This window comes from Aptenodytes forsteri, unplaced genomic scaffold, assembly GCF_000699145.1.
Source record: "Aptenodytes forsteri isolate BGI_AS27 unplaced genomic scaffold, ASM69914v1 Scaffold15, whole genome shotgun sequence".
NCBI lineage: Eukaryota > Metazoa > Chordata > Aves > Sphenisciformes > Spheniscidae > Aptenodytes > Aptenodytes forsteri.
The window spans coordinates 9,960,233-9,983,823 of record NW_008795129.1 but is presented as its reverse complement, the minus strand read 5'-3'; the positions used below and the strand labels follow the sequence as shown (position 1 = coordinate 9,983,823).

The 23,591-nt window shown below is 36.3% G+C and overlaps 1 protein-coding gene across 1 annotated transcript in view; it reads left to right on the top strand.

Moving 5' to 3' along the window:
* KNDC1 (kinase non-catalytic C-lobe domain containing 1) overlaps window positions 1-14,060 on the top strand; it is a 103,729-nt gene extending 89,669 nt beyond the window's left edge. The window contains exons 19-31 of the mRNA XM_009278031.1: window positions 5,655-5,748; window positions 5,861-5,958; window positions 6,254-6,465; window positions 7,789-7,902; window positions 8,309-8,456; window positions 8,705-8,884; window positions 10,001-10,216; window positions 10,536-10,618; window positions 11,882-12,032; window positions 12,484-12,606; window positions 12,709-12,768; window positions 13,381-13,538; window positions 13,829-14,060. Coding sequence (XP_009276306.1) covers window positions 5,655-5,748; window positions 5,861-5,958; window positions 6,254-6,465; window positions 7,789-7,902; window positions 8,309-8,456; window positions 8,705-8,884; window positions 10,001-10,216; window positions 10,536-10,618; window positions 11,882-12,032; window positions 12,484-12,606; window positions 12,709-12,768; window positions 13,381-13,538; window positions 13,829-14,060 — 1,869 coding nt within the window. The remainder of the gene's footprint in view (window positions 1-5,654; window positions 5,749-5,860; window positions 5,959-6,253; window positions 6,466-7,788; window positions 7,903-8,308; window positions 8,457-8,704; window positions 8,885-10,000; window positions 10,217-10,535; window positions 10,619-11,881; window positions 12,033-12,483; window positions 12,607-12,708; window positions 12,769-13,380; window positions 13,539-13,828) is intronic.
* Window positions 14,061-23,591: the final 9,531 nt, after the last annotated feature.

Sequence of the window (23,591 nt, the reverse complement as noted above, 5' to 3'; positions counted from 1 at the left end):
CTCCCGCCCAACTTGGTGTTGTCTGCAAACTTACTGAGGGTGCACTCGATCCCCTCATCCAGATCATTGATAAAGATATTGAACAAGACCGGCCCCAGTACTGAGCCCTGGGGAACACCGCTCGTGACTGGCCGCCAACTGGATTGAACTCCATTCACCAATGTTCAGGTGCAAGTCTATAGGAGAGAATAGCATGAGAAACTTGACCTACTCTTGGTTTGTGTAAAAAATAAATTAAAAAAAAATTTAAAAAATAAGTTTTCAGGACTGTCACTTTCAAAAATTTCCATTTACTCAAAAATTCCTATTTCTAATCTTATAGGGCTGTTTAATCCTGTGTAAGCATGCCAGCTAGAGAAAAATGGGCTTACATTATCTCCCTTACTTGAAGGACTAATTCTTGACTGAAGAACAAATTTTCATGAGTAAGGAGTTTTCATAAGCACCTAAATAGATTTTTCTGTTTCAACAGGCAGTCTTTTTTACTTTGAGATTTTACAGACTACTCAGCAATTTAGTTTGATTCAAAAGGATGAATTATCTTGAGTTCTTGGCAATTATTTTCCCTATTTAACAGGCATACAACAAAAATGAAGCAAGATTTATGGTGCTTACAGTCTGCTTTGGAATTTGCTTATGAAATTAATGCATACTATTATATGTTGCTACTATATGCATTAATGCATAAGAACTCGGCTATCCCAACAATCATACAGGAGGCTGGGGGGAAAATAGTCATGAGGTATCCCTGTAGAAAATTATATTGTGTTCATGCCCAGTACATTCCACTGGAGGAAGATTACTATTGACACAAAGTACAATTCGTTCAGTTTAGCAATTAGTAAACAATTCATTTAGAGAGCAAGAGAACGCACATTCCAATAGCTGAAAAAGATGCGTACTACTCTGAGGATAAGTGAACTAATCTTCCTTGTGTTGTCTAAAATTAGTGTGAAATCTTAATAGCTGGACAAAAATTAGACTAATCTTATTCTGTCTCAGTAATGCAGAAATAATGTATGTGATCTGGACTGCATATGAGGCCAGGTGGACAAACAAGAATAAAATAATTATTTGCCGACAATAGAAGCTTGGTATCTTATCTAAATAGTCTTCCTAATTTGTGAGATCCCTTTGTGTCCAAGTTACAAGGAATACAATTATAAACTGTCATCTTCAATTATGAAGTCAAATTCAGTTTATATTCCACCATTTTCTTCAGAGAAGGTGGTTAATGGAAGATTAAATACTCTTGTACAACATAGAAATGTTTTGAATTCATTGCAAAAGAAAAGTTAATTTTCACAAAAAAGCATGTATGTGCAGATACGTATATTCTCTGTTGTACTGTTTATATAAAAAAGTCTTGTTATACTAGAATATTCAGGTATATAAACTTAAAAATATTTTAATAATATTGTACTAAATGCTCTTTCATATCTTGGGGGGGGGTTATTAAAAATGCTTTTTGAAGTGTCTTGTAACTACAAATTCACCAGAGGCTAGTTTAAAATATCAGTTACTTTTTGGTCTCATGACTATTTTTATTTCTTTCACTACCATAGCATCAACAACTTTAATCTTTCTGCTGGCATTGCTACAACACTGACTTTCTGTGAAACCCAGATTCTTCCCAATGTGTTTAAAATAAAAACTTACAGAATAATAATGCTCCAATTGCAGCAATCTTGAACATTTAACCTGAGCAAAGAAAACCTTCCTAAAATCCTGCTGTTTTTCCAAACTCCATCAGTGATGACAATTTCTGAAATAAACTATCAGTAATATTGTTGAAATGAGGTCAACTGTTACAAGTTTTAACTGGTCAATGTATATAAGAAAGACAGAGAAAAAATATGAAACTGAAATTTATTTTTCTGCTATTGCAGCAGTCAGGAGACGATGATTCTTAGCTGTAAGACAATCAATTATCAACGCGTAGGTGATAAGCAGCTCTACCTAGTTTCTTTCTGCTGTCTCTGCTGCCTGATTCATCAAACCAAACACTACAAATCAACTGTAAAAATGTATAGCATGATTTTAATCTCCATACCAGCAGCTGACAAAGACTAGTTCCTATCTCATTTTGAACAATATGGATGTTGCTGGTACCGTTGATAGGGGTAGGATTTAACATTTATAAGTCCTTGTGTATTGTTGTACTTGGATGTAGCCAACAGCTGTATTTCTACAGCAAAGTGTTTTCAGCTAGTTTTATTTGAGAATATGAACATTTATACATGTTATACTTGGAGTACATGTTATTTAGAAAATAAATGTGGTTGTTAATCGTTGGCATTTATGAAGTGTTAACACTGTTAATGTGTAAACAATAAATAAGAGCTGTGCAAATTCCAAGGGAATGATGCACTGTCTGAACCAAAATACTGAGAAAATAAAATAGACTCAATGTGAAAATTAACATGAGTTTTCTGCCATAGAAGCTCAAAAAAGTTAATTATTCTAGTTGCCAAATTCTCACTGTAAAATCTAGTGGAGAAAACATGTGTCCCATTATCCAGTCCAGGAGGACTACAAAGTCCAAAGGAAGGCTTTAAGGGGCTGTTTCGAGCAGGAAGGTGGTTTGAGTTGCTGGAGGAAAGTTCTGCCTCTCTTGCAAGGTAGAGCTGTTTGTCTCCACCCTATCCTTCCTTGTTTAAATCATCTGTTAACCAGTTTTACTTCAGAAACCCGTTCCTTGATTAGCTGTAGTCTAGTTTTCATTGTCTGGCAAGGATTATATCAACCTACTTTTTGCCCCAGGTCTCTGACAGGTTTTTAAAAAGTCAGCAATAAAGTTGGGCTGATTCTACAGCTTTGCGGTAAAGTGTGCTAAAGCAGTGTTTAGGAGTTGCTATTTCAAAGAGTGAACGTTTAAAGATAGTTAGACGTTTGAGCTTGACTACATTTGTCCTGACTTAGTGGCACTACCCTTTCATAGGGATAGGTCTGCTTGGTTGGTTCAGGTCTAGTCTGCAACTGGAACTGAATACTGGATGGGAGTCTAACCACACAACAAATAACAGTTTTGGAGACATATACATCTCATTAATACACTTATCTCTCCAATGAAAATGATTCAAATGTTTCTTTATTCACCTTCTAAAACTAAATGCAATTAAAATTATTTGCCTTTTTTAATTTTAATTTTGTATACCTGTAAGTAGGTTTGAGAACATGCAGGTTCTGAGAAACTCTGAGTGCCAGAACATATATTTATGACAGAATTAAATATTCTGCCATAAAAATAATTAACTTTTCTATTTTTCTACTGGAACCTATTGGATATTTTCTGCTGTGATTTAATAAGATGAAAAAAGTAAAACATTTGTTATATGATGAACAATATTAACAATAGGATTATTCAAGCTATTATGATTTAAAAAAGGTAATATGTACTGTTACATTTGGAAGGAATATGAAGTACCATAAAAAATAAAATATTTATGGATCAAGGTGACACTTTCAAATGTCATAAAAATAATTAATGCTTTACTGTGTAGGTGCTTATCAGATAGTTCATCGTGGTTCTTAAGGTCAGCAAAGGTTAATTTAGTCCTTAAGCAAGCAAGTATATGTCCACTGCCTCACATCACCTCTAGTCCAGGAGCTGCTGATTTTGCACCCTCATACAGAGCGCATCCAGGCAAACCAAACCAAGTCCTTGCAGCAGAGCAAGAAGGGAAGGCAGCTACCAGTGCTGCCATTTCTCCAGCGCGATGTCCAAGTCTGCTCTCACAATGAGAAGAGCGTTTTTTTTCTGTAGTCTGATAAGCTGGCTTCAGTTCTCTTGCAGCCCTAAGCCTTCACCTTTAGTCTTTGCCCTTATCCCCCAGATCTCATAAGCCGCTTGTAAGAGTCTCCACCAAACTTCGGTGCACCCAAGCTGTGACTAGGAAGTTTCTAGCGCAAGTTTTGCATATTCTGGCCACAGTTTTCCCTTTCCCATTCCTTTTCTCTTTTCCTTTCCCTTCTGGCAATATTCTGCATCCTTTGGTGGAGCCACCTTTCAGCATGTAAAAAACTTACCCTTCAAGGACAAATTGGAATTTGCAATTTTCCCAAGTCAACAAAGTCACTCTGTCATTACTTTGTTCCCTAGACTAAGGGATGTTCTGTAGAAAAGTGTCCTGACAAATGTATTTCAGAGGGAGCAGAACAACTGAATATATAGCTTCATCAAAAATGTTTATATTCTAGACCTGCCTAAAATGGAAGATCTTGTGGAATAGACTGGGAATTTGCTACTGACTTCATTGCTACTCACCTGAAGTTATTTAGTGGACAAACCACTTCTGTCCATCAGATTCCAAATGTCAGAAAATGGCCACTCCTTCTGATTCCCTTTCTGTGTTCATAGCCTCTTAATCAACTTGGTTTCACTTTAATCAATGAAACAACAACAAACCTTTAAGTAAAAGGAAGCAGTTTCCAATTCAGAATCTGGATAATAGCTTTTCTGTGCTTTCCCTATTCTCTATGTGATGCTTGTGTAGTGGTAAGCCTTTTAAAAATCCACAGGGCTTTTGTGACTCTTGCTGCTAATGAACTAGGTTGTTAAACCTTTTGAGCTTTTCTGAAAAACAGTGGCAGGTTTTTCTCAAACTCAAATTAATTTCTAGTAAGTCCATCCCATTAAAGCTAACCTATTTACCAATCTGTTGTTTGATATGTTAGCTTTGAGCTATGTGTTTTCTGATCACTCTGCGTGTGGGAGTTCTGTCTGCTGCATTCAGTGAACTTACTCCATTTAAAATGCTGTTTCATGTAACTGGGTCACTGGTAGTTAGCTTAGGACCCAAGTGCAAAAGCCACCACTTTTATAAAACACAACACACATCATGTTTGTTGTTTCATAATAAATCAGAAGCTGAACCCAAAATGGATGGCCCGTTTTCATTGGCTGGTAAAATAATGAAACCTTTGATATGCAAACAAATATAAATGTTTACATTAACTTTGATATTATTGTGAGAAGCCCGATATACTTTCGTTTCTAGCTATTGCTTAAGTTATATAATTCTATAGAAAGTTCAGTTTTTCAGTTATGTAAAATGCATAAATATACAATATGTAAGCTGAACTTCAAAATTGATATGTCCTTTATTTATAGAGCAGCTGTCCTGTCTGCCTTCTGACCTGGTTGTATAATATAATGTAATTATATTTGTTTGGAAACCATTGCTTTCGGTCAAACATTTGGTTCTTGCTGCAAATATAGGTCAGCTGCTTAACAGAGCATTTCTGGGGTCTGCACTGATTTCAGAACCCATCACTTTTAATTCTGGATGACTTCTGAGTGTAACTTTTAAAAATGCTCTTGAAAACAACCAGATAAGTGCAATTATAACTCAGGCATATTTATATAAACGGATTCAGACAAACTTCAGTGTGGTCTCATCATACACAAAGCAGCTCCAGTTCTCAAGCTGTAGAACTGTGGTATAACTAATGCTTTTCTGGGGACAGGTGATGCCTGTTGTAACTCACCTGTAAGCACAGGTGTGAAAGGTAGTTTCTCCTGGTTAATATCATATTCTTGTCTGTTTGGATGTTCTTTTTTTCATCCAAAATAATTCTCTTCTAAAACTTCAGTTTCCTACTAGAACCTTGCATTTACCATTCTGATAAGAATCCTTTTGCTCTTTAAATAGGAACTAGAACAATTGCTAATGATGGAGACAAAAAATTACAGAAAGACCATAAAGTTTTACCAGAAACTATTGCAGAAAGAAAGAAGAAGCAAAGGTAAGATTACAGCAATTTGCCAGTAATGAAATGGGTGCGTAGTACTTGTAAGGATTTTTTTCTGTAAATCAGAATCATTGATGTTCTTATGCTATGTGTTTTAAATCTAAAGGTCCTGAAACTAAATCTATGTTGCCCAAATTGAGAGGACAGCTAGAGGAGATGAAATCAAAAGTGCAGTTTCTTGAACTGGTGATGAAATATGTGCAGGCAAGTCAGACTTTATTTTGCTTGTTTCATTTGTCATTTCATTACTGCATCAGTGTAGTTGGCTGCTCAAGTCAGTATATGAAATGTGAAATGTTTTGTGTCAAAGTGCTAAATTAAGTAGGATCTAAAAGAATTATTAAAATAAAGGTAATTGCTACTAGAATTGTTTAAAAAGGAAAAAAAGCAATTGTATGAAATGCGATTTGGCTTCAAGTTGAGTTGATTGCATTTTGCGTGGATTTTCCTCTTTATTTTGGTACGTTTTATTTTTTTGTGGCTTTGCATCTTTGAGCAGATCATGTATGCAGAGCAGTGGGGTGTGGAATCCTGTGTGCTGCCTACAGTCATTCACAACGGGAGAACTGACACCATGGATGTGGCACCTACAGATGAGTTGTCATTGCTTCTTTACTATAACACAGAGAAACACCAATGTAATAATCAAAATGGAGTAAGAGTTCTGCAGGCTGGTACACCACTTGGTTTAATGGCTTATTTATATTCTAGGTATAGTATGTTTTGCACATCCTTAATTGGGAGTGGGATGAGGTGTAGTTGCTAATTCAGGAAAAAAATAGTCTCCGGGATAAATCCTAGTTACTCAACGTTGCATAAATTCTCCCCTCTTGTATCAAGTTTAATGTTATTTCTATGAACACTTATTTACAGAAATGAGCATGGAAATGGCAAAAGACAGTCTTGGTAAGAAATAAGCCAAACTGCTAAGTTTGGATTTGATTAAAACTCAAAGCATTTGATAATAAATCAAAAACTAATAACTTTAAACTTTTTTATCCTTTACTTATTTGAGGTTTTGCTCTGATAGTTGCCATGGAATCAAGGCTTTATGTTACTGCCAGCAGTATAACAATTCTTCAGCACATATAATTTGATAATTCTTATTAATAGAGTCTGGATGTGAAAACGTATAGGTTCTGTTTTACAGATTATTGCCCCGGCCCTCAGGACTGATCAAGATGCAGGCTTACCTCAGGGCTTAAATGGGGACAAAGATGTCCTTTAACCTTCAACTAGGGTGAGGGCAGCGTTGTTTTAAGGTACTTGAGCCATAATAGTATGAAGGATGGAAACTGCCTGGGAGACTCCATCAGACTTGTGGCACTGTAGAGGGAGCAACTTCTTCCCAGCTACTTCTCCCAGCTCGTCCTGACTCAGACCCAGTTACTTATCCTGAGTGCTGCTTTTCCTGGTAGTTAACATTTTGCACAAAGTGAACAAATTGTTTTGGAATCAGAGCTTCCACATTCATCAAACCCAAACTTTCATGGTTAGCTGTAAGCCATCAGGGAGACATGACAATTAACCTGTGTTAAGACCTTGAGAGAGTGTGTGTGTGTGTATAGATAAAAAAATAAAACGCACTCATTTTTAATGTGTGTCTAAAGTATATTCTGTTGTTAAAGCAACTAATGCTCTAATTAGAGCTACAGGAAATATTTTCTTGCTTAAAGTAGCTACTTTATCTTTTAAAACAACATCAACTGAGATGATAGAAAAAAGAAAATTAAATATGTTCTTCCATACTATTTAGAATGGAACTTTCGATAATAATAGAAATGTCAAAGTGGTTCTTCACAAAATTGCAAGTAGAGAAACTGTTTTTAAAACAAATTATGCTTTCAGTGTTGGCAATCATAATATTTGATGTGTAAAAATAAAATAAAAAGTAATCAAGGTTTTATGCAGAGCTTGAGAATTTTAAATCCCTACTAATTCTTGATATTTTGAGGATTTTTTTGCTGTTGCTATACTCTAATACAAGAAGAAATAGTGTTCTTGCTTGTCTGAAGTTTTTCTTGTGCTTCACAGAAATGCATTTTTAGAAGGTTATGTACAGCAGTTTCACAACACATTTCGCTATTTCTGCACACAAGAAGAATTTTTGCAGTTTCTTCTTGATAGAATCAGCAGCACTTTATCCAGGTACAGTAATTTCCTGTGAAAAATATTATCAAAGCACAATTGACTTTTCGCCCCAAAGGCAAATAGCTTTTTCTGAAAAGAACTACTTAATTAAATTGAATTTTGATGTTTGTTTTTGTCAGACTCTCTTGACAAGTGAGATTGAAACTAGAGCAAGTGCTATATTTGACAATGTGCTTACTTCTTTTTTCTTCTGAATCTGAGTCTTACTTTTGCCAGTTGTTCAGTGATGGGTTGTAAGTACAACCACAGCTTTGTTCCCATAGAGCCGTGGATTCTAGAGACATGAAACATAAGAATTTAAGATAGTACAGTCAATACCAAATAATACTCATGGTTTTTTCAACACTTCTTTTTAAATTGGAAATCAATTTTGGTAACATAAGTGCCTTTTTCTTCTCACCAGTGCAAGTCTGGATCCTTCCACATCACTTACCAAAATATGTAACCGCAGTTTCTACATCCTGCAGGCTTGGATTGAAGACTGCTACAGTGTAGACTTTGCAACAAATACTGATCTTTTGTGTACCCTAAAAGAATTTATTTCTACCAAGGTAAGTTAGAATTTCAGTAGAAGCTTTAAGAAAAAAAAAAATCAATTTAAGTCAGTTATGGTATATGTAGGATTGTTATTACAAAAAACTGTCCTAATTAAAGTAAAAGAAAAATAATGCTACCTTTAACAGCTATGTTCAATATGTCTGGTTTTGGACAGACATGAATCTTACAACTATATTGTGTCTTGCTTATAATTTATGGGAAATTGAGTTCAATATTCTGTTAACCTGTTTTGCATTTACAGGTTGCTCCGTTAAATGGCTATGGTGAGCACTTGTTGTCATTGCTTGAGGATGCTTCTGCCAGGAAAAGTGGCAGTGCTCATCAGTGCTCCAGCATGGACAAATGTGAAGAGGAAGGCGAGGAGGACAGGAAAACATTACGTTCTCTATGTAAAAAGCTCTCAGAAGATGTTTCCAGAAAGGCATGTCTTTTCTTCAGACTGCAGTATACGGAGCACGTTTCCATATATTATTTTCTGACAAAAACTAGAGTATCCAGCTTAGGGTCTACACTCTGATTTAGTGAAATTTATGTACCTGCATTTTAAATTTTCTTTTGAAAGGCCTAAACAGTTCTATAACTGTGGAAGTCATCTTAAGCCTTAATTGCACCCTGTCAGCTGTTTCAGTAATAATAGATCAGATAATCAAAATTTTGAGAGTTGAACTCTTCATCCTTGATACTAGCATGTGACTCATAGTTACTAGGAAACATTTTCCCCCTTGTCAAACATTAATACTTTTTATTAGGCATATATCTTTGTAAGTCTATAAATATATGAAAACTGGGGGGGTGAGGGGTTTCCTGCTAGAACTTCAAAGCTTGTAGCAAAAACTTGTCTGAACTTTTGTCTGTATTTAGTGGTTCATATAGTGTTCCTAGTGAAAAGTAACCCCAGAAGCTGGAGCATACTGTAGGCTTTTCCTGAAAAAAGATCTCTCTACAGAGTGACCAAAATGACATGTGGAAGTCCAATGTATCAATAATGTGTAAGATGAATTTAGAATCAGCCTCTTGATAAAGGTGCAGAATTCCATGGGGTATACTGGGGATTCAACCAATAAAAGACAAGCAGAATAGAGAAAACATGAACTTTTTATTGTCACTGCATCATAATGATACTGGAAGGTGGAAGAAGAGAAAAGAATGGAAAAGCAAGTATTTCTTTGGAAAGGGCTCTGATTCTAAGCAAAAAGAGTACAAGAAATATTAAGAGATAGTAAGAAGTAAAACATAAAATATAAAACTCGAGAACATAAACTATTTTTTGGCAGCAAGCTCGAATACACAGAAGTTTCGATTGTTGATTGAGATCTGGTAACCTCCTGCTCAGACTCATCAACTGTGCGTATCATATTAGCTTAAAATAGCAATGTTGAATAAACCAATGAGTGTCTGGGCTAACCTTGAAGATTAGCTGAAGAGTTTTGCATCCACAAAGGTGTTTCTCTAACAAAACATTCCAGAGAGTTAAATCAAGGGGAGACATAGTGTTTGCTTTAAAGAAGTTGTAGCTTTACGTATTTTTTTTCTACAGAACTTTAACTGGAAACTTTCCAAAGGTATGGGACCAATTGCACAGTATCAGAGAGAGCGACTGCACACTATTTCATCAGTTTTGCCAAAGCCATGCTATAACAGTTTTACAGAAGAATTCCCAGTCTCCTTTGGTAAAGCAGATGAAGTGGGACCATACCTCTTAATAGACTACAGTGCGCAACAGCTTTGTTGTCAGCTGACGTTACTGCAACAGGTACAAAGGACTATGTTTACTTGGAAGTACAAATAATATCTATCTTCTTACTTTATACTCAGCCTCCTTTCTCTACCATTTCCCAACCCTGTTTCAAGCTTATTTCATACTATTTCATAAGACTTTGAATTAAAATAATCTGTTTTTCTCTTGAAATCTCTACAGTAAAATTTAGAATGGCTAATTCTATTCTTAGGCAGTGATCCCTCTGATAAATTTGCTGAAGGCGGTGGGGGGGAACCTGTGTCATTTTTATCCTTGAGCATTTTAGAAGAACTGCTAGATCTAACAACAGATATATCTTGCTCTTTTTGTTTAGGAAGTATTTCATAAATGTCATCCAGTACACTTTCTAAATTCAAGAGCACTTGGTGTTAAAGACAAATGCATTGCTGTCCAAAAGTAAGTTGCTTATTTTAACTGCCCTTCCATTCTGTTGATGCACAGTAACTTACTGTGTTACACTTTTAATACATCCAGGAAGAAAGAAACATTTTAAATCCTTAATATCTTTTCAACAGACTAGATAAACTAATTAGTTTACGTAATTTTTTTAATTTCAGGAGATTTTATACGTGTGTATGTATATACACCTGTGCACGTATGTGTATGTGGTAGGTCATATTTGCAAGGTGATTTCTTTGAAATCTAAAGTGGGTCAGGCCAAAATATTTCTGAAGACTTGTGTTAGGGGGGTTGCTTCAGAGGTTTGGTTTTTGTCAGAAAAAATTGTAATGGTTTCTGAAACAGGCTACTTGATAATGCCTGTGTGTATGTATATAAAATCTCAATGACCGTTACAGGATCACACCTCTCTAGATCATGTAGTCCAACCCCCCTGCCTTGAGCAAGGTCAGCTAGAGCAGGTTGCCCAGGATCGTGTGCAGTTGAGTTCTGAATGTGGATGGAGACTACACAACCTCTCTGTGCAATGTTCATTTTGTACTGTCAGGTAGATGAAGTATCAGTATTCACAAATATGTAAGAATTTTCCTGTAGTTATTAGAGTGGTTACCAACCTTTTTAAATTACTTGCTCAACGGTAATTAATGTTTTCATCCAGCCACATGGACCTAATTATATTTGATTGTGGTCTACTTCTTACATACTCAGTGGATTCAGCTAGCTTCTAATTAGTACTTGTTAATTGCACTACCTGTAATAGACTTTTCTGCCCAAGGATAGGGAATGAACAGCTAAAGCAGCTCATCTTTTACAGATTGTTAAATGGCAGAATCTAAATCAGCTGGTTTATACTGATATGGGGTTCAGGCATGGGAAACAAACTGTGTGGTACCGCTAGGTATCAGGCTCCATTTCTTACATGGCTGCAGTTTTTAAAGAGTTTGGATTTCTGGCTGTTATTTTGTGTCAGATTGGATGGTTTGTTTTATTCAGTAACAAGTGGTGAAGGTGTCTTTATGTGCAGAAATGTATACTGCATATGCTTATCTTGTAGTCACATGTAATTATCTTGTAATTATAAGGAAGAAAAAGTAACACAGCTCACTATGTATTTTGTAAAAGATTATAAAATCAAGACTGCAAGCACTGCAAAATTATTTTAAATGGTTGGAAGTTGGCATCTTCTTAATCAAGATTTTCTCTGAAAATTCAAAGTCAGCATGAATTATTTTTGCCTTTTTTTTTCCATTCTCTCCATAGAGCTGTTTCTACTGAGGCAGTTTCACTTAAAGTCTGTAATCTGTTTCTGTCAAAGTGCATACAAGACCAGTACCTTCTACAATTATTAAGAAATGCAGACAGTATCAGCACCTGGGTTGCTGCTGAAATTGTAACATGTCACACATCTAAGGTTCGTCATTGTTTTAGTGTATTATTAATTTGAAACAGTTATTTATTTGTTATTGTATATGAGTTGCTATGTAGCAAAGCTGCAAGAAATATTCTGAAATACACCTGTGAGTGGGCAGTTAACAATTTGGTTTGTTGTCACAAGGAGAGTCTTGGATGTCTCGGATGTTTTGTAGTAGCAGGTGTCAAAACCTAATAGAATGTAAGAAATGGGTTGCCTGAGGAGAATAGATGTCAGACTTGTAACAAGGACACTTTGGTGACAGAAAAGAAAAAACTTTGTGTTGGAGGAAAATGTTACTACAGTCAACAATTTTGATAACAAATTCAAAAATAAAAAGCATCTCTCTTTCTTCCTTCTTATTTAATTTTATTATGTAGATTTACTATATATATTTAGTATATCTTAATATTTTGTATATATATAGTATATCTTAATTATTTTTTTTCAGCTGCAGGTGAGCTTGTTATCAAAATTTCTTCTTATAGCAAAATGCTGCTATGAACAAAGAAATTTTGCTACTGCAATGCAAATCCTAGCAGGCTTGGAAAATCTGATTGTACGACAGTTACCAGTAAGTTTGGGACTCTTTTCTGTAACTATTTTACTTAACATAATCTTGTTCCAATATGAACATTAATGTGAAAACCGAAAATGTATTTTGTTTTATTGTAAGGCCTGGAAAATTTTACCTGCAAAAGTAGCTGAAATAATGGAGGAACTCAAGGCTGTTGAGGTATAGTATAAAGTCTTTAATGTAAAAATACTTCTTTGGGGTTGGATAAGATGCAAGATCTGCTTAAATGGGTGCCTCTGCAGCGTGAAAGCCATAATTATTACTTTGTATTAGGAAGGAGATTTTAATTCGATTTAAAACTGTTGACTCTTAATGTGAGACTTTACATTAATTTTCATCTCAGTATTTCCCAAAAACGTATCCTGTGTGACTAAAAACCAAGAAGGAAATTTCAAAGCAAGCTAGGACATTAGATACACTTTTCTGATGATTTCTGCAGGAGCTTTGTGGCTGTAATCTGTTTTGAAAAATCTTAAATGTTTATTTTATCCCAGGCCTTCTTTTACTGATCTATCCAATTTTGAATCGTTGAGTGGAGTTCTAAAATGTAATTTTGGCTGTGATTTAGAACAATTAAAAATTATGTATGAAGTATCTTTTGATTAAAGTTACTTTATTTCTGTACTTTAAAATGTTTGCCACCAGATCAATTCAGTTTTGTCTTCAACTTCAATGACAAATAAATACGTAGTGCTAAACACATGGAGAACTTCTTGTGAAACCTGCCCCAATACTTAACGTGAGATTTATCTGTGTGCATTTTTAAACTAGGTGTTTTTAAAAAGTGACAGCTTGTGCTTGATGGAAGGAGAAAGATTCAAAACGCTTCCAACAATTCCATCAGCCCATGTTTTGGCTATGCATGTCCAACAACTTGAAACTGGAGGATTCACAATGACAAATGGAGCTCACAAGTGGACTAAACTTAGGTAATTATTTTAATTATGTATGTATGTCACCTAACTTTTTAAAATAGAATATTGTCTAATGGGATAATGAGAGCTAATGCAACATTTCACAGTTAGCAGTTTAAATAGTTTCAGTCATTCTGACATCTAACTAAAGGGACGTATACTATAGAAGAGAATGCTCGATGCCTTTGAATTTCCTTTGAAGTTTGGGTTTGGGGGTTTTTTGTTGTTTTGGGGCGGGGTTGCAGTGGTTTTTTTTTTTCAGCAGCGAAACAAACTAATCTTTTTTTACCATATTCTCTTTCAAGAAATATTGCAAAAGTTGTGAGCCAAGTTCATGCATTTCAAGAGAATCCGTATACATATACACCAGATTTCAAGGTGCAGTCTTACCTCAGACAAAGAATAACTCATTTTAAAGATGCAGACATTTCTGCCTTGGCAGCTGACAACTGTGCCAACTTCCATCAGATACCAGCAGAAAAACATTCTCGAAAAATTCAGGACACACTGCGCAGAATGAAGGCAACATTTCAGTAATTATTTACATTTCATCTGTTCTATTCCAAGTGTAGATTGTAAAACTGGATTAAGTTGACTTCATCTCCTGGACCAATTCCCAAGCAAATACTTAAGTGAAGTGACTTAAAATACTATCTCAAGTTGAAATTATTATATTTCTTAACATGGAATTATAAAATGCTGCCTAATGAGATTTGAATCCGTGGCAACTGGATGACAGATCAAAAGAATAAAAATAAAGATAAAAGTAAAGAGAGAGTATAGATGAAAAGGATGATTAATTTTGTCACTGTTCTTTAACATAAAAAAATAATTAGCCCACAAACAAATATCTAAAAAATACGGTGGAAATAAGTTAAAATTACAGCTTCTGTTGCAAAGTTGGCCTAGGAGAGTTCGAAGTATAGTTCATTAAATGTTGAATATTTTTTTATATAAACATAGTACACTTGTATCCTGTCACAGTGTGCATACAGTTCAGGGACACAGATCCTCTGCTATCCTCTGACTTTTGGTGTGTCTTGCTTTTATGTTGTGTATTATGAAAACTATAATTGACTTAAATAATTGCCCATCTTTTCCTTCAAGCATACTAAGGAAGGAGAGGAATGCCATGCTGCAACTTTTTTTTGTTTTGGTTTTAATGTCATTGAACTAACCTGTTTCCAAATGAAAGTAAGATCTGAATCTAAATATTACCACTTTGTTGCTCTGCTTCTGCCCTCATGGCCTTGTGAAAACAGTAAATGTGAAATTGCTTTTTTTTTCCTGTATTTGGCACAAGAATCACTTTGCCAATTTGTGTACGTATGTATGTGTGCACATTTGATTATGGGTTTTGCTCCTGAGGTTGCTTTTGTAGATTGCAGTGCTCCAGCAGCATTAAATAGAAGATAACTGTGTGAAAGTTGGATCTGCAACTTGTAAAACTTTGGTGCTAACCTATTTATAGAGCTTATACTTACAAGACCTTCTAAATGGCAATGAAATGTGATGCTATTGCTAGAAAGTTTGTTGAGCTACCCAGGTTTATGCGAAGCCAAAATGTTAAGGCTACAAATTAGTTACAAATACAAGTATTCCTACCAGAGGGAACAACGGTAGTATTGCGAGAGAAGTGGGGAAGGGCAAGAAACAGCTAAAATGAGCTCTGTCCTGAAAGTGATTTGCTAGAACTGTGTTTAAAAAAATGAAAAAGAAAATGTTTTGAGAGGTGTGAAGAGCAGATGTGAACTAACTGTCTTGGCCTGTTTTAGTGATGGAGAAAGATGATGATGTAAGAAATGGGAATGTGCACATTTCTGGTATTTTGCAAATTGTACTATTGAATTTGACAGAAATGCATGTGCACATGTTAAATTGTAGATTTTTCAATGTTTAAGAGGAAAGCTTCTCCTTTTCTCTTGTCAATAACGGCAATATATACATCGCAGGCCACCTGCTTCTCATCTTTCTCAGTCAAACACAAGGTATGTCCATACTTTCCATTAAATACCTCAGTTACTTTTTCATACTAATATATTAATACCAGACTAACTTTTGTGCTCTTACTCGTTTAAAAACTGGAGAACTCAGTCCTCAACAGGGTTTTCTTGCATTTGTTCTACTTTTAAGATGATTTGTTTTGTTGTTTACCATATGTAGGTTTAGCATGTCATTAATTGTAGCATTCTGACTTACCCTTAAGGAAGGAAAATGTGTTGCTATTTCTCTAAAAATTGCCAAATGTGAAAACGTTTAATCTTTACCTCCTATCTTTATATAATACAGTGATTTAAGAATGTTAATGATAACCTTATCTTCAGACATACATTTCACATATTTGATCTATATGCATTTATTTTAAAGAATTGTTTTTATTAGTAGTTATTTGTTTTTTCTCAATTAAAATTACCATTCGCCTAAAGCCACGCCTTGCCTTTGAAAGACAGTAAAATTTAAAGTAGCATAAGCTTTACTAATGTAAAGAACTCCACAAAACTTGTTATTCCCATGATCTTAATAAATTCATTTTATATAGTTGCCAGTCAGACTGTTGAAATTGCTTTTGTGAATTTACTTATCATTTATATTTTGCACTCATTATAATTAGCTCATATATTTCTTACAGTTTTATCAGGATTTAAAACAACTACTACATCTAGAAAATATTACGTTTATTCTATGAGAATAACTGGTGCTATACAAGAATTTAAAAATCATCTCATCTTCTGTGTAATGCTTCAGTGTATCAGACCTTATATTGCTATAAATGCATAGTATTGAGTTATGGTACTACTTTGGGGTGTTTTCATCTTTCAGATATTTAAGATTTTGTATTTAGATACCACCCCACAACAACAACAAAAAATGTAAATAGCTATTGGGAAAAAAAAAATCACTCTTTTACAAGGAAACTGGTTTGCTTTTGTCCATGAACACTGATGTGTGCACATCTTATGTGACACAGATTTCAGAATAAAGTTATGTCTAGCATATAACTGTACTGCTTATTTATGACTAACAAGCAGGAAGGGTTGGGCTAAAGTTTTCTCTCTTTGTGGGGAATGTCCTTTTAAAAGAAAACACAGGACAAAACATGTCAAAGAAGCAAGTTCAGTTTTATCTAGTTGGCAAAAAATTATTGGCATCAGTAATTGTATTGCATAAATGAGGGACTATGCAGTCTGGCCCCATGTTTCCATTCCAATACCAAATTAGAATGTTTGGGAAAAAATTGTTTGTTCTTTAAGCCAGAATTGCCACCAGCTGTCCTAGTTCTTCATTTTTTCCACACTTCCCTCAACTTGTTTTTATGTTGTTTATTTTTCAAACAGTGACCCATGGAGTTTCTGAAATGAAGTGTGCTCCTTGGGAGCCTTTCCCGTTGCTCTGCGCATTGGTGCTCTTTCTGTGTCCCTTTGCAGGTGTCTGTCCCCAGGATCCCTGGGGTTTTCAGGCCTCCTGCTAGAGAGCTGGGAACTGTGTCCTAGTTACACTAGCTGCATTTGAAAGCAGGTTTCCAGCTCCAATGCCTCCAGAAGCCTGCCAGGAAATGGGGATGAATTCAGTTGGATCCTATGAACTATTCCATAGAAGCCCAAACCAAGAAGCTGGAAAATAGTTCATGAATCAACACTGATTCATGATTCTGACAAATTTCTTTCCTTGGAAATTTTTCAACCACTTCTAAACTTTGCTTTTATGGTTTTCTACATTCTTCCTTTATGTACTAGATCGGTTTCGTAAGCATTGCTGAGACTCATAACTTCTGTGAGTACTGTATGCGATTTGCAAAGGATTAAGATTTAGGAAATCTGCTTTTAAATAGCAAATAAATAAACTACAATTTGAAAGGGGGGAAGCTAACAATTTTTCAGTGTTAAACATACAGTTGATTGTTTCAATCCTTGATATCGATGAGGGAGAATTGATATTACGATGAGGGAAACAGTGCAGATAAATTCTTTTTCTCCCTCATACTTGCTTAAATACAATCCAAAGCATATCCGCATTTAAATTAGATGGTGTGTTCTGCTTAGAGTTTTTCCTTTTTTTCCCCACAAAATTTTTTTTCTCAAAACATACTTTATAAATAATTATTTTAAAATACATGTTGAGCTTTAGGAGGAGTCTCAAAGCATTGGAAACGCAGGTTTGAACAGTATTTGAAAACTGAAGCCCCATAAATCAAGCTTAATTGAGTAGTCATCTTTGGGATTTGCCTTACTAACAGGTATTCTTCACCTATGAATATTTTTTGTCTTCAGTTAGTTATTAAAAATATGAGTATTATAAATGTAAGAAATTTTCAGAGAGTCATTTTAACTGCCCCCACTACAATTCGCATTATAAAAGTTTTTTCCCAAGAGATCTTGTAATTATTTTAAGTGCCAATAAATGACTAATTTGTGGTAGAAGATTCCATTGGGGGGTTTTATGTGATTTCGTACTCTGATAACTCTCTAAAATACATGTGAGAATGAACAATTCCACCTTTCCAAATTCTATTTAAAAATTCTTGCAGCAAAAAGTTTGAAGGACCTTTCTACGTGGCTGTTCATAATCTAGCAATGAGTGACAGCAGCCCCTATAGACTAGAGACTTTGATTTGCAGAATCTTCTTCTCTCCCTTTGCAGAGAGAAGCTCTTTAGTTTCTTCTGTTGCAATGTTTGAAGAAGGCTTTTAGCTATTATGCGAAGGTTCTTTGTGAACGACCTGAAAGTATGCCAGGACAGCTTCAGCCTGGCGTTATTTTAGTGTGCTTCCTGTTCAGTGAGATTTCAGTGTCTCACATGCAAGTGGAATCGGCAGTTGCCAATTACATCAGGCCATTCCAGTAATCTAGTCTAAGATCTGGTCTATGCATCATTCTGTTTATTCCTTTTTGGTCTAATGTAAACGATGCTTTTGTAACTTTCCCAAAAGGCAGGAGCTGAATATCTGCCTGGTAAATCTGTCCTGTGTCTTAGCTGTAAGATTATTTCTTGAATCCTTCATTCAAATACTAGGGTTGGTCTTGTCATTCTGATGTTGGTATTACGTAGGTGAAATACATACTGCTTTTAGATACAAAAATAGATACTGTGTTTTAAACTGGTAGAAGTCAATTGTCGTAATGAAATTAAGAGCTTAGAGTACTGGACAATTTGAGTTGCCATTATCAAAGAAACATAATTTGGAAAGCGTGACTGGGCACGGGTGAGTCTGAGCATCAGACTCAGAATTAAAATCTCTGCAAATAGACTCTTATTTGTGATTGTATCTCATAAAGCTCATGAACAGTAACAGTAGTAAATTATTCACTTAAGTAACAGATATGCAATAAGGTTTTTTGCAAACAAGCTAGGGAAACAGGTCTAGAAAAAACTGCTAAATGGCAGATCCACCTTTGTTTGGATAACCACAGAGTGGTTGACAGTGACGTGTTATGAAAATGCAAGGTTGTGTCCAGTGAGGCTCTGAAGAGGTCTGCCTGCATTTGGTATTACTTCATGCCTCCATTGACATGCTCTGGTTTTTGAAGATGACATAGATCTGTGGGGCTCTGCAGGCATGCTGAAGATGATGATTAAAATTTAAAATTATCTTGACAACTTGGAAAAATGACACACAATAAAATAAGGTATGTTGCACAGAGACATATGCGAAGTTCCGGGATAATCAACTGCACAAACGTAGACTAGGATTACTGGTTTTTTGTGGAAAAGGGAGGATAAAGAATAAAGTCACTTATGCTGGGGAAGCGGTGTCTTGATTATCCCCTCAAGGTATCTCCTAATTCTCTATTTCTTGATGCAGGGAACTGAAAGGACAAAAGGCTTGACAATAAAAGGCCAAAAAAGAATAGATGACTCCTGAGATGAGTATGTAGATCCGCAGACGTTAGCAAAGTAACTTTTCTCCAGGAAGGTAAACTGCAGGACAAAGATGGGATACATCTGTTAAAGGCCATTGTTGGGAATACAAAATCCCCCAAATTAGTTCATTTAAATAAAAGATAATTGACGAAAAGACTGAAACCTAGAGAAGGATGTGGGGAACGGCAATAGGTCACCAAACACATAAGGTGAGCTAGCTGACAAATTACTGAGTATCTTAGGCTGCATCTAAAATTGCAAAGACAATGTATTTTGAAATGCCACCAATAGTCCTTCGTTCTTTGTCCAGACCAAGGGACATACTGCAGTACGCTGTGCTTAACATCCCTGCCCATACCACCTGCTTGTCCCTCTGATGATAGCCAGGGTGTGCTTTGGTCTGAGCCTGGCATGGGGACAGTTTGGATGTAGCTTTGGGTGTGTCTAAGCTAGTGCTGGGAGCATGGGGAATAATACTAGACCTGTAGTACACAGAATGTTGTTGCAATGTATTGGAGGGAACAAGCACATGCAGGAAGGAAAGACAAGGGGAAAGAATACTAAAATGTATGTCAAAAATGTATATAGTTGCTTTAGAATCTAAAGACAGGCCTACATAGTTTTTTCTGTGTTTAAGTTGAAAGGGCTAGGCGCCACAGTATGAGGTCTGTAATGGATCATCAGCCAGAGAGAGAGTGTGGAGACTTCATTTGTACAAACGGGCTACTATTTAAGATTTTACTGTGATTAATAGCGAGAAACTAGTTTAAAATCTGAAAGTGGAAAGCAATCAAGATGGAAGTTACCATGAGACAACAGAGTTCATGATTCAAAGGAAAGAAAGAGATGAAAGAAGCAGAATAACAACAGTGGGCTTCAAAAAAGCAAACTTCAATAAACTCAAGGAATTGGTACATGAGGTCCTGGGAAGGAATTCTAAGGCAAAGAGAAGTTTGGGAGAACTGAGAGTTCCTAAAAAAAGGTTTCTAAAACAGGCCATATTTTAAGTATAGCAACAGTCTATCCCCACACAAAGGAAAGAAAACTGATAGAGCAGTATGGCTGCATTAGGGGCTCATCAATGACCTGAAAAAAGTCAAAAAAGAATACTGAAAAAAGTAGGAACAAGAAGGCTGCTTTGGCAAGAACAAATATAAAAGAACAGCATGGCAGATTAGGAACAAAACTGGACAGACAAAATGCTATCGCCAGCAAGGGAAAAGCAAAACAATAAAAACTGATACTTAAATAATTTTCTATTATACAATAAGAGTTCTCTGCTTACCAGGAGAGGTGAATAAATACCAGATGGTGCAAAAGCCTGCAGTGCTTGCTATTTCACTCCCTACCCTCTAAACAATGCGTGTCATGATCAAAGTTAACGAGGAAACAGGAATGCAGGTCAGAATGGGAGACTATCAAGCCTATTAGAAGTATTAGAACGTTAAATTCTGATTAAATCTCTTCGATAATAGTAAGGAGCAAAACTGAAATAATCTTGGAATTATTATATTTTTGATTGAGGAAGAATGAGTGAGTTCCCAGAGAACCAGAAATAATATTACTTATCAAAAGTGGACAAGAGCACAGGAATGAGTGGAAAGGCAAGGTAAAAAGAATGACTGGGGGAATCAGCCAGACAAACTTTGATACCAGAAGAATTACTGAAAAGGCTGTCTAAAAATCTGCAAGCGTAGAGACAAATTTAAAAGGCTAACATGCATTTGTCCGTAAAGTAATTTTTAAATAACCTAATGGTCTCCTTTGTCAGGGTAACTGTCCCAATAGATAAAAACAAAACGGTATGTTTTATGTTAAAGTCAATAAACCCCTTGACAACAGATCCACCTGACCTGATTATATATTAGGTTGCTAAGATCTAGATGATGGTACTGTGAGGTGGATACACAACTAGTTAATACATCATTTCAAAGGGTAATTACCAGTGTTTGTTAAATTGTGAAGATAAATTGAGTGGGATGTAGTAGGGGTAGGACTACCCGTACGTTACGAGCAAAAAGCAGGCGGGGATCCCTCAGGGACGAGGCACAACACTCAGTAAGTGAAAGTTTTGAGTTTATCGGAAGAGTAGCAACATTACCACGGGGGAAACCCTGGGGCACGGACGCTAATCAAATGGGGACCCGATGCAGTGGAACCTTGCTCGGGTGTGAAGCTCAAGGGAAAGCACCGCAGGGTTGAGTAATAAAACCTGTGCTGATTAACACATCATACATATGCAATGTCCTGTTTTGCTCATTAGTTAACTGATGTAGTGCAGGTGCTGTTGTCCAAATTCCAAGGTCCGCAGCTGGCCTTCACCTTGGCGCCCGTGCAGATGGGGGCGGGGAAGCGAACTATCCTGGCTTACCGTAAGGACAAGATAAAACGTGCTTGGGACGCTACACACTCGGATGGGAAGAAGCAAACCGGGTTACAGTAACAACAAGATAAGACGTGCTTGGGACTCTACATACTCGGATGGGAAGAAGCGAACTAGCCTGGGTTACCGTAACAAAGTCTTCTCACGCCCTACACCATGTTATTACGGGTGGGGCCTGGATCCAATTGTGTCTGGGATTTTTACTAATGAATGACAGGGTGGGATGGAAAGCACACTTACACAACATACAAGATTAGAACTCACAATAATCATGATGATGGTTTAAATTTAAGCTCTAAGTCTTACATTTCTGAAGGATAAATATGAAATGAAAAATAACTGGAGAACTTCGGAAAAAATCTCTGGGGACCATAATGGATCACAAACCGAATATGAATCCATGTGTACAGTTTTCAAAAAGAAAAAAAATTAGGGAAGACCTGAGGTGTACTGTAGGAGAGCCATATATGACAGAAGGTAATTATTTTGCTCTGCTTGGCACTAGTGAAGCATCAGCAGGAATACTTTACCATTTAAGCACTGCACTTAAGATACATACAGGCAAAATGAAAGAGAATAGAGGACAGTAATAAAAATATGTTTAGAAAATGTAAACAGAGAAAGAGTGAAAGAGTTAGACTTATGTAGAAAAGATTAGATTGAGCAGGACTGTGTGAATGAAATGTTGCTGTAAAAAGTTATTGTAGCTACAGAGTGAGTTTTCTCCATGCTCTGTGAAGCTTAAGGCAAGCAGTATTAATTTTGAAGCAAAGGTGATTCAGTTTCAGTTTTTACATTGGAGAGCTTTGTGTGGAGCACTGGAGTAGGTTACTCACCTGTAACAAACCTGCAGGATCCCCTTTCCTGTAAATCTGTAAGAACAGATCAGATAAAACTGTCTTGAGTGCCCGGGCCCACTTGGTCCTGTCCCTGAGAAGGGAGAGGGACTCAGCAGTGATCTTCAGTCCCTCTGTGTTCTCAGTAAAGTATATTGGACACATTCAAATACTTACCTGCAATCAGGGAATGCTATTAATTTGGTTATTAATTTCATTGTATTCCAGTCACTTTAATTTTCAAGGTTTTATTTACATTTTTCTGCTGATACATAGCAAAAGAGTAGGTGTTGCCAGGGTGTGCGTTACTTGAACTTATGTAAAAGATGTTCTAGAGGGATACTGATTTTCTATTATGTATATATGCTAATGCAGTGGAACAGTGACTTCGTTCTAAAAGCAGCGGAGGGGTAAAAGCCCGCCATGCACAACTCTGTGTTGGGGGAGGGTGGAAAGCAAGTCTTGCCAGTCTTAGCTGCCGAGAACTGAGTCACCATCCCTGGAGGTACTTAAAAGACGTGTAGATGTGGTGCTTAGGGACACGGTTTAGTGGTGGACTTGGCAGTGTTAGGATTGCGGTTGGACTCGATGATCCTAAAGGTCTTTTCCAACCGAAATGATTCTATGATTCTGTCACTGCCTCAGCTACACTTCTGCAACTTTTTCCCCTTCCTCTGCGTAGCAGTTGCCTGGATGTGAAGTCTTAATATAACCAGGAGATGGCACAAGAGACCCTTGCAGCCTTTTAGATGTACATGCTGCACTGTGAGCAGAAGTATCGTGAAAAACGATCGGCCTTCCAGATGTCTGCCTAAAATCTGCCCATTAGAAACAGGCAAACACGAAATGGCAGAGATTTTTTGTATTCCGTTTTTAAAACGAACACGTGTTTACATTCAGCTGCTCCCTTGAATCTTTTAGAGAAATGCATGCACACACAACTTCATAATTTTAAATCTTAGTTACATTCTCTCGACGTGTAGTGCACTC